This window comes from Paramormyrops kingsleyae, chromosome 18 (genome assembly GCF_048594095.1).
Source record: "Paramormyrops kingsleyae isolate MSU_618 chromosome 18, PKINGS_0.4, whole genome shotgun sequence".
NCBI classification, from domain to species: domain Eukaryota; kingdom Metazoa; phylum Chordata; class Actinopteri; order Osteoglossiformes; family Mormyridae; genus Paramormyrops; species Paramormyrops kingsleyae.
Window position 1 is genome coordinate 6,418,920 of NC_132814.1, and position 10,765 is coordinate 6,429,684.

Sequence of the window (10,765 nt, forward strand, 5' to 3'; positions counted from 1 at the left end):
GTAGGTATAATGGCCAGGTGCCCCAATGCTTTTGTCCATATAGTGTATCGGGACACCAGCTTATCAAACATCTCATGGAAATCAAAGCGAAGTTGATCTGCCCTTTGGAGCTATAATAGCCATTCTTGTTGTGGGACAGCTTTCCATTAATGTTCGAACACTGCTGCTGGGATTTACTGCCATTCAGGTTTGGTATTGATGTTGGGTTATCTGGTCCCTGTCTGCGAGTCTGTGCAGCCCTACCACTTTGCAAATAAACTTTTGTTGAATTGAGTGTGAGGGCTCACACTGTAGCCAATTTCCAGACTGAGGAAAACAACCAGATTGTTTTCAGCGAGGCCCGTAGTTTGTTTGTTTGCCATTTCTAGTCCTGGCTTTGGGGTTGAATGCAAGGCCCTGGAATTGGTTTCATTTCCAATTCTGGCCACCAGATGGCAATAAATTACCTTTTCAGCAATCAGAAGATATGTATTAGAAAACATTTCTACCTTTGCTTATTGTTCTGTTTTTCCCTTTCCCATTTGAATTGAGACATATGACCATAATGTGACAGAGTAATGTTTGTTAACAGATTTAGGGAATAGATTACTACAGTGTATGGGTTCTTCATTGATTCGTCCACAATGATTCACTCTACACAGGATCCTTTCTGTTCCTCTTTAATAACTGAGGCAGTCAGAATGGGTCTTACACAACTAAAATAAATAGTTTTTTTCAATAACAATAATATAAATGCTTATTTTGTTTTAATAGTTTTGTTCCTATTTGTTCCCTTTAAGTACATAGATATGAGGCTTTTTTTTCTCCACCAAATGTCCTGGTAGCAGCATTCATACGGCCGGTGAGCAGGAGATAAACTCCATCTGTCGTCATCTTTAAGCACAGGTACCAGGGGTCAGGGGGGTTGGGGAAGGGGGGAGGGAGTCTTAAAGGTAAAGTACAGTCTTTGGTGACTTATCCTTTTGGTATAATGGACCTTGTGCAGTCCAGTATCTTTAGTATGGTTTTGAGATTATATGGGATGGAACATCCTGTTCCGTAACATGTCACCACAGCATCAGCATCACGTTAGTCTGGAGTTTGGGTCACATGCACACATTACACAGCTGAGCGTCTGCGCACACACACACAAACACACACAAACACACACACACACACACACACACACACACACATACACAGCTGGCATGGAAAGCAGTCAATAAGTCTTCCTTTGTCAGTTTCCTTCTACTGTTCCAGCATCCACTGTGCTTTATGTTCCCCGTGATCCTTGGGCCTGTCACAGTCTGTCTTGCTGATCTCATTTTTAAGTCCAGCTGATCCAGTTCATTGGTTCTGGTACCATAGCTGCACATCAATCAACCCAGCATGGCCCTCTTTGGCATCACGGCGTAATTCCTTTCCAGCATCAGATCAAACTGGGATTCCAGCACTCCGTGTCAGTAGTCCAGTCCCAGATCAGTTTTTGTAGGCTTGTATCCAGCAATGCTGTGTGAGATTCCAGGGCCGGGGGCTGAGGTGTTCTATGGGGGTGTGTTAGCAAGACACATTAGCCGAGCATAGCATCGATGGTACATTAATGGAATGTGTTATCAGGACGTACTAGGCAAAGTATATACACAGTGTGAACATCAGTGGGCTGTGTTAGCAGCAATGAGTTAGTGAGGTACGTCAGTGGCGTGCGTTAAGGTGTATCAGCAGAGCAGGCTAGCACAGTGAGCTATCTCATTGCGTTAGCGGAGCAGCCTAGTAGGCCACGCTACCTCAGCGTGTTAGCAGAGCAGGCTAGCAGCATGAGCTACCTTACTGTGTTAGCAGAGCATGCTAGCAGGTTGAGCTACCTCGATGTCTTAGCAGAATGGGCTAGCAGAGCGAGCTGCCTTGGTGGAATAGCAAAATGAGCGAGGAGAGTAAGATACCTCGGTGTGTTAGCAGAGCAGAATAGCAGAGTGAGCCCCCATGGTGCGTTAGCAGAACCTGCTAGCAGAGTGAACTACCTTGGTGTATTAGCAGGGCTGGCTAGCAGAGTAAGCTACCTTGGTGTATTAGCAGAGCTGGCGAACAGAGTGAGCTGCCTCAATGTGTTAGCAGAGCGAGCTAGCAGAGTGAGCTACCTCAATGTGTTAGCATAGCGGCCTAGCAGAGCGAGCTACCTTGATGCATTAGCTGAGCTGGCTAGTAGAATGAGCTGCCTCAATATGTTAGCAGAGCAGCCTAGAAGAGTGAGCTACATTGGTGCATTAGCAGAGCGGGCTAGCAGAGTGAGCTGCCTCAATGTGTTAGCAGAGCGGGCTAGCAGGCTAGCAGAGTGACCTGCCTTTGCATGTTAGTAGAGCGAGCTAGCAGGCTAGCAGAGTGAGCTGCCTCAATGTGTTAGCAGAGCGGGCTAGAAGAGTGAGCTGCCTCAGTGTGTTAGCAGAGCGAGCTAGCAGTCCTCTGTGGTTTGCACCCTCTTGCTTCGTTTGCTGACCGTGGTGAAGCGAAACGGCTGGGGGTCTGGTTGCTTGCCGGGAGGGAAACGCTTCATAAAGTGCACGTCCTGTTGGTTGGGCAGGGTGTGTGGACCACGCCGAGGGCGCCCTCTCTTGGTGAAGCCAACGTACCACCCAGCATAGCGTGCAGACATCAGTGCTGTATAGTTGTTTTCCAGCACCTTCTCCACAAAGACACAGTCAGGGCTGCGATTGCTGGCCTTCTGGAAAGCGCACACACAATAGCCTTTGTTAGCATGTAGACAAACAACATGGATGCTATCATTAGATATGCTGAAGATCATTAATACTAATGTCACCCACTCACCTTACCCACCAGTTTTCCTCGGCGGTTCATGCACAGGTAATAGTTGGTCTCCTTGCCCCGTATCCTCACCTGGCTGCCAAAGGAGTCTGCTTCCACTACAAGCTGGGCTTGTAAAGAGACAGAGAACGGGACAGACAAACAGACCACACATGCGGTTTTAGGGGGCGTGGATTTCCACCTTTCCTGGCTGTGACTGGTCATGATCATTAACGATCACTATTGAAGTACTATGACTCAGGATTTATATCAGTTGCATTTGACATAATTGGGTTGTGATTAGTTGCGATTAGTGGTATAGGGTGTTACGTCCCTGGATAGGGTTCAAGACAGATCAAGATATAAGACAGAATAGGGAGGGGGAGGGGAGTAAGTGCAATGGGAGGTGAGGAACAGTAAAGAGGGTTTGGATTGGTATGACTGGTTTTGATCAGATAAAAGTTATTGGAAACATTGCCAGGATAAACAAATTCAAAACAGAGCATCAATATAGGAATACAGTTCATAATAAAATCCAAATTTTGTAGAAACAGGCACTACTGTGTTAAACATACAGGTTTGTTTTAATCTGTTTCACTCACTGTCATTAAGCTTCCAACCTTCACCTCTGTTTTCAGCCTTCTGCCCCCTGCTCCTTCCTAACTCCCTTTACTCTTTTCCTGTTATATTTCATTTTCTTGTTTTCTTTGAACATACACTGTCCTGGCACCCCCATTACAGTGAAAGTGAGGGAGAAGCTTAAAGTTTCAGCAACATGAATTTTAAGTAACATCAAGCTTGTGGGAGTTTTACTTACACAAGAATGTTCTGAGAGCAGAAGTAAAAATGATTGGTTCAGGGAGATAGCCAATCAGATTGTAGAGGAGGTGGGTCCAAGTGACTAGAGGGGGCGGTACCAAGACATCTAACTGGCTGGTCCCACCTCCCCTAGTTGCTTGAACCCACCTCCTCTACAATCTGATTGGTTATCTCTCTGAACCAATAGTTTTTCTTCTGCCCTCAGAACATTTTTGTGTAAGTAAAACTCCAATGGGCTAATATCAATAAAATCTGTCCATCACTGTCTCTCACCCTGCGTCTTTCTGTAACCTAAACGTTTACTTTCCAGCATCTCACTTTTCCTCACCCTATCTGCGTTTGGTATACCTTTCACGCCTGTCTTATCCCTGCTATGGTCTGGTATGGCTGTGTTGCACCTCACCCTCTTTGCTGCCTAAACAGGGGCAAAAAACACCCAGACATAGAGAGAGAAAAGGGCTCAAATGAGAGACTGAGTGAAATGTTCTATTTTAATCAGGAGGAGAGAGCAAAGCAAGTGGGAAATCAATAAGCTGCGAGATCTCACCTCCATCCATCCCCCCTGGGTCCTGCTGTTTGTTGCTGTATGCCAGCTCGTTGTTTACAGCGAAAGGGACTGGCAGTGGCGACCGTGTATCTAAATACGTGTTTGTGAAAGTGCACACCTGTGTTTCTTACCATATCGGTCACCATCCTCCCCCCGTGCACTGATCTTCCTTCCCAGCACCTGTAGGTGCTTCCCACTGGTGCGGCTGTACAGCTGATATACTCTGTGCTGTCGCCGGCTCATGGCATCATGGACACGAGTCTGGTTTTCCACGTGTACACTGAAGTTCACGCCGTCCCTGTCAAAAACCTGCTAGGGCCACAAACACCCTTTCAGTCACTGACATTCAGTCATACAAATGCTCAGTCTGATGCTACCTGGAACAAGCACAGGTGGAGATTTCAGGTCCAGAGAGTACAAATCCAGACCAAGATTTTGTTTCAACCAAGCAGTTGAATATAAATAGTCACAGTCACATAGCACTTAAGTGGTTGGTTGAAACAAAATCTTGGTCTGGATTTGTACTCTCTGGACCTGAAATCTCCACCTCTGATAAAGAAAAAAAAAAAAAAGCAATAATTCATTCAAGCAAGGATTCATTCTGTCATTTCACTGCCTCAACTTTACCACAAAAGACATACAGACTTACTTGCAAGGGGCTACACATTGCAAACAGAGCCTGGACACACCTATGAATGGGAAGGCAAAAAATGATTTACTGAGGATCAACCAAAACATCAGCAGTTCACTATAAAGTAGATTGTCATCCAGGAGTATCACAGAAAGCGATTAATATGGATCATTCATTAACATCAGAGTAAAACATGTTTTAATATCAGCTCTCCCCGAACATCAGATTACATCCCAGCTGTAAGCCTGTGATGCCATTATCTTCCTCACTTGGCACAAAAAGTGTACATTAAATAAATGTTTAGATTTAACATATTTAGCAGATGCTGCTGTCCAATGCAAGTGAGGCAAATATCACATTACAAACATATTTGCTGTCAAGGAGTCAACTATGCATAAGTGAGGCTAGGCTGAGCTTCCAGTGAATGCAGAGGTACAGGCGTAAGCTGGATTGGAGCAGGAGCGACACAGCAAATTCGAACAAAGCAAGAACTAATAAGACCATCCAATGACCATGAATGCAACATTGAGAGCTTTCAGGGAACATAATGTGGCATCTGGCCTGTAATGTAAACATCAGCATTACTAGGCCACACACCCAAAGGACAGGAGGTTAGGAGAAACCCCCCCCACCCCCCCAATCCAGAGCCTCTCTGCACTTTAATGACAGATATGTGTGCAGCATTACAGGGACGCCTGTTTGGCTATGCTTTGCATCCCAACCCCACCCCCTGTCAGGTGCCCCAATCCCATGTGGCTGTAGGAGGGGCTTGGATCCTTGCCCCTACTGGGCCAAGTCACAGAAAGATGTAGCAACAGTTGGGGGAGGTGGAGAGGGCAACAGAGGTCACAGCTGTGTTGAGTCGCTGTTGAAGCAGTGCATTGTGGGAGAATGGGCACCACATCCAGTTTCATATTCATCTGGACCACACCACTCTTCTGTCTTTACTTTGTCGCTCTGCAGACCATTTCATCCACTGGTCGATGGCGTACAGTTTTCACTTACCCTTTTTGGCACAGTTTTACATCTTTAAGTCATTTTGGTTAGACAGTTTTCAGAGATGTACAACATTTGGGGTCATCTGGGTAGAAGTCTACCCCGAGGTCACAATGCCTCTGACAGGTCGACCTCTGGCCTCACAGTGGCCTCACGCCTTCTAGCCTAGCAACTCTCCCTGGAGGCCTTAGCCCTGCTCATCATGCTGACTTCTGACCTCTGACCTCAGCTCAGCTCTCAGAACATGCCTTCTGATCCATGCTCAATATCCCCAGCAGGTATCACTGTGCATCCCAGAAAAGGTGCCTTTGAAAAATTTTACTGAGTGTTTTTTCAATTCTAGATATGGATAAACTAATAGAATTTTTCAAAGTACTGAGATACCCTCCTGTTGAAATATTAAAACAAAAATGGTGCATTAATGCAAATGGAAATTCAGTTTTGTTTGTTTGTTTGTTTCTTTGTAGTGTAAACAAAGGTTCTTCTACAGCAGCAGAATCGCACCCTGTTGTTTCGTGGGAGACCTACACCTGCTGTATGTGTCTGAATACAGGCACCTGCTGCTCAACTGGAGACGGCCGGTAAGCGGTGCCGCAGCCAATTAGTGTCATGTAGACTGTAAACGCACAGCCTAATCAAATACATGCAGGTATAAAACAAATATACTCACAAGACAGCTGCAGCATAGAGGAGGTACCGCATCGCTCTCCCGGGGACAGAACCGCGTCCTGCCGCGGTCGGATCCCCGGATGTGAACGGGGATTACACGGGTTTGTAATCCGTTGAGAATAACTGCTTTCCACCTAACACCTGGGGGCTTGTTCTGTTCTGAGATGAGAACACCCCCGGTTTTTCCGGGTACTTGGATCCCGGTACAGGAGGGGCACCTTTTAGTCGGCGGCTGTTTTTTTCTGACCGCCGAAGTTACAGGTGAAAATCACCGTTGAAAGTGCATGCATGGAAATGTCTCCGTCTTTCTAATTCACGCTTCTTGTCCACGTATTCCGTTCATATTAAATCCAGACGCTGCTCAGACTCATGTTTTCCCAAAGCTGCGAATCGTGAAAGTTGCCCAGCACTCATTAATGCACTAAGCGCTTCCACCAAAAGACGGGATAAGGTCCTCTGTTTGTTTGGTGCTACTTTATTTAATCGTTTACTTTTCTGTCCCACAATTTTTTCTCTCTATGTTATTTCTTTCCGAAATCGGTGAGATTAGAGAGGAACTGCCAGGTCTTTGTTGGAGGACACAAGCGAATCCACACTGGGTCTGCAGGGAGCACCGATGTAAAACTCAAAACATCAAACCCCGGGGAGGTGGGACCGTTAAGGGCAGAGGTAGGAGATGCGGGCGATCCTGCGCTAGTGCCAAAGGTGCGAAGACAGTTCCCGCGGGAGGCAGGGCACCTGGGCAAGACGGAAACCAGGGCGGCGGGGTGAGAGCAGCTCCGCGGGCTTCAGGTGCTGCCGACCGGCTTCTGTCATGACTAATCCTCTCAGATGGGTCGCGGAGTCCGTAGGTTGGGGGACAATGACGCGCAATGTAAAGAATTACAGCATAGACAGCTACGAGAGTGGGGTAATCCGACTATCCAGATCTGGAGGGGATGCGGGAAAGACGATGACAGCGGGGACCGCCAGCGACAGCACAGAAGAGTCACGGCCATACACACGCACCTGATTCACGGACAACTCGGCTCGTCCAGCCGCTCGCCTCACAACGGTAGTCTGTACGGAGCCCGCACACAATACCAGCCCCAGCACAGCCAGATGACATCACCCTCAATTTTTTTTAGGAAAAAATGCAATCCGATCTTTTTTGAACTTTGCATTTATACCAAAAGCCAAGTCAGGACGTCGCAGAGTGCAGTCGGTCTCGTTGTTTCTAGTCGAGGTGAGCTTGGGTCAGCGGTCCCAGTTTGCATAAAGTGAACAGATGCACAGGAACGCCAGAGAATGTGGGATCGCATTGATAAATCGACCTCAAAACCTGCCTCGTCTCTGTCTGTCTCTGGGCTCCGTTCTCTTCGACATGTAAATTAAAAACGAATGCGTTTCCCCTCTTACCTGTTTGACTTTGTGCTGCTTTAAACTTTTCGTTATTTCATACAACCTTTTCACTTTATTTCCTTAGCAAAACGAAAAAAAAACTACTAAAGAAAGATTTTAGTCCGGGAAAAAGAAGAACATTTCTACAGCAGCAGATCAATCCTTCCTCCTCCTCCTCCGCCTGCTACCCCCCACACCCCCAGGCACACACACACACACACATTTTCCGGATCCAAATGAGATTAGTCAATCAGTGTGTGATGCTGTGTGGCCGCGGACGCCACTATTGTTACGGTAACAGGCTGCAACAAAGGGGGGGGGGGGGGGGGGGGGGGAGACGCGTTCAGTCGTCCCCATGGAGCAGCGCTGCTTCTTGTGTTTGCCATGTTTCCTAGTCGTTGACACGCACAGGGTCCTGCGGGTGTAGTCTGACACCTGAGAGACGGAAACGCTCACAGCGAGGGCTGGAGCCTCCTCGCCGTCATCTCTCAGCTTTCCAGACCGTGCAAAAGACGACTTTCCCTATATACACAAAAGTCAGCCTGCATGGAGATGGTCTCAGGCGCAAGGAAAGAGAAGTTAGCTACTAATCAACTCTCCAAGCGCTCAAGAAACTCCGCACCAATTAATTCAGTGAGAGGGATTCATTCTAATCCGAAAGAAATTAGGGGGGGGGGGGGGGGGAATGAAGAAAGCGCAAGAATGATCGGCAGGAAGGGGAGGGCGTGAGTGAGGTATGTTAGTACAAAGAGGGATCCAAAATGAACATTTCCTAGGGAATTCGACAGAGCCGCCCTGTCCGCGCCCCCTTTACCGCTACTGAACCGCAGACAACCGGCCGGCGAGGAACCTGGGACATTGTCTGCCTCTCCCTGTATGTGTGTGCTGTGTGTCTCTGTGTCTGGTGGCTTGGCGGAGGTTATGCTGATTTCTGTCAGCAGGTTTTAGATTTTATGTTTCTTCCAGACTCTACTGGGTTTAGCCCACTGCTTCCATTTCACATTTTGGCACTGGATGCAGTGGTAACCCAGAGGTCAGATTGGGGTCACGGTTCCATCAAGGCCTCCTGCCTCGGGACAGGTAATGATAAGCTGTGTGCATAGTGTATATTATGGGCTGCCTGTTAGGGACCACTGTTTCCATCTAACTGCACTACCAAGCTGTGAATAAGATTCTACATCCTGGGACTGGGTGCCTCATTCCAAATTGTCATATCTAAACTCTCCACAAGGTGGTGCCATTCTTGGATATCCTTTGCCCTTTTGGCTGCAATGAATCAGAATCAGAATCTTTTATTCGCCAAGTACAGAGAAGTACAAGGAATTTCTTTTGATGCAGGTGGTGTAAAGACTTACGGAAATTAAGCATACAACTAAAAAGCCAAAATGTGAAAAAACAAAGACAATAAATAGAAAAAGGGAAAAACTAGGTCTTTTTCAGGAATGAAAACAAACGAATGAATGAATGAATGAAATGTGCAAACAGTGGGTAGTTAGATTATGAGAGTTTCCCTATTCAGAAGGGTGATGGTATGGGGGGAAGAAGCTGCAAAATGGCGATCTGTCCTTGTGCTCAGGATTCTTATTCTCTGCTTTCACTGGAATAGAAGACACTGGAAAATGGAGTGGCCAGCATGCAGGGGTCAACAAACTATTATTATTATTATTGTTGTTGTTGTTAACATTAATAATCACAGGCAGCCCAAGTATGTAGGCCTACTGTGAAATTCTGTGAAGAACTTTTTTAAAAATATATATTTTTGACAAAGAATTCACACAGAGAGATGCATTAATTAGAAGTGAACTGATGTTAATTAAAATGATTGATCTCACTGTCCTTCCCATGTTCTATTTTTTTTATTTGTCTGTCTCTATGGATGCATCTGTTATAATACACACCTTATCCGCCCTGGGAAGGGAGCTGATGCTGTGTGCGGTTCTCGGTACGTAAGGAACAGGTTACATGAGGCTGGAAAAGAACACTGGCAGCTTGGAGCCAGAACCTTGACTTGCTGGAGAAGAGTCACGTGACAGGTATGGAAAGACACTAACTGGAAGATCTGTGCACTGCAGGAAGTCCAAATGTTCACATTTGGGAAAAAAAGCATAGAAACCAAAACAGCCACAGAATTTTTCATGTAAATTCAAATGTGTGACTCTGAAGTTATCTGGCATAAGAGTTTCAGGACTTTCCTGTTTTAAAATTTGAAGAACCATAGAAAAAGCATTTGTTTTACTTTTTTACTAGAAGGTTTATGTTCTTGTACTTTTGTATCCAAACTTAAAAGGTATTGGCGATCAGTCTTTTTAAATGCAATCAGAAAATTCCACGTTTTGGGGTGTTAAAAGCATTTAAACATTTTTCTAATTATTTCTTATTATTCCAGGTGTTGGTGTGAGGGGCCATTTTAGCGATTTTACTCCCCATTTCCCCAAAATCATTTTACTTTCCAAAGAGCAGATGTAGGACAAGACAAAGATAGATCTACATGGATCACCTAGCTCTTACATATTTATTCTTACTTTTCCCATGTATGTTTTGCAAGAAAAGTGCTATTTTTCCATGAATTATCTTCAAGCTGAATTTGTAAGATCTTTTTGGTTCCTTTGCAATGATGCTAATTCTGTCATGTGTTTACACTTCAGTCTCTCAAAGGATGTGTAGCATAGATTCAAGATGTTTTACCCACCATGTGCATAATTTGTGCTCTCCATTGTTGTACCTCACCATACAATATGGCGTCCACCATGTGTTTGTACTGTCGTTTGAGCTGCTCCCAGCAAAAACGTGGGGTAGGTGAGAGAAATAATAAAGTCACCTTAGTGATACTGTTGGACTTGATAAGTTGATACGTGAAAAAAATAACCTTGCGCCGGCATAATGAGGAGTAGTGATTCGTGGTCTGAGTGGGTTTCGCTTTGCACTCCTAATCACCCCTATCCTCTTTC

The 10,765-nt window shown here is 45.8% G+C and overlaps 1 protein-coding gene and 1 long non-coding RNA gene across 3 annotated transcripts; one reads left to right on the forward strand and one right to left on the reverse strand.

Moving 5' to 3' along the window:
• Window positions 1–643: 643 nt before the first annotated feature.
• LOC111834660 (fibroblast growth factor 18-like) lies at window positions 644–8,128 on the reverse strand. Of its 2 annotated transcripts, none has more exons than XM_023794217.2 (6): window positions 6,439–8,128; window positions 4,791–4,830; window positions 4,273–4,450; window positions 2,800–2,906; window positions 2,471–2,695; window positions 644–1,523 (listed from the first exon to the last, which is right to left on the reverse strand). In XM_023794217.2, exons 1-6 carry the CDS (start codon window positions 6,468–6,470, stop codon window positions 1,440–1,442), a joined length of 666 nt encoding a protein of 221 aa, XP_023649985.1. In that variant the 5' UTR covers window positions 6,471–8,128; the 3' UTR covers window positions 644–1,439. The 2 variants fall into 2 exon arrangements, with proteins under 2 accessions (XP_023649985.1, XP_023649984.1); XM_023794216.2 differs by having other exon boundaries at window positions 4,273–4,453.
• Window positions 8,129–8,574: 446 nt separating this feature from the next.
• On the forward strand, window positions 8,575–10,555 carry LOC140579555 (uncharacterized). The gene is made up of 3 exons (XR_011983529.1): window positions 8,575–8,691; window positions 9,734–9,850; window positions 10,204–10,555. It is a non-coding gene; the product is annotated as an uncharacterized lncRNA (long non-coding RNA).
• Window positions 10,556–10,765: the final 210 nt, after the last annotated feature.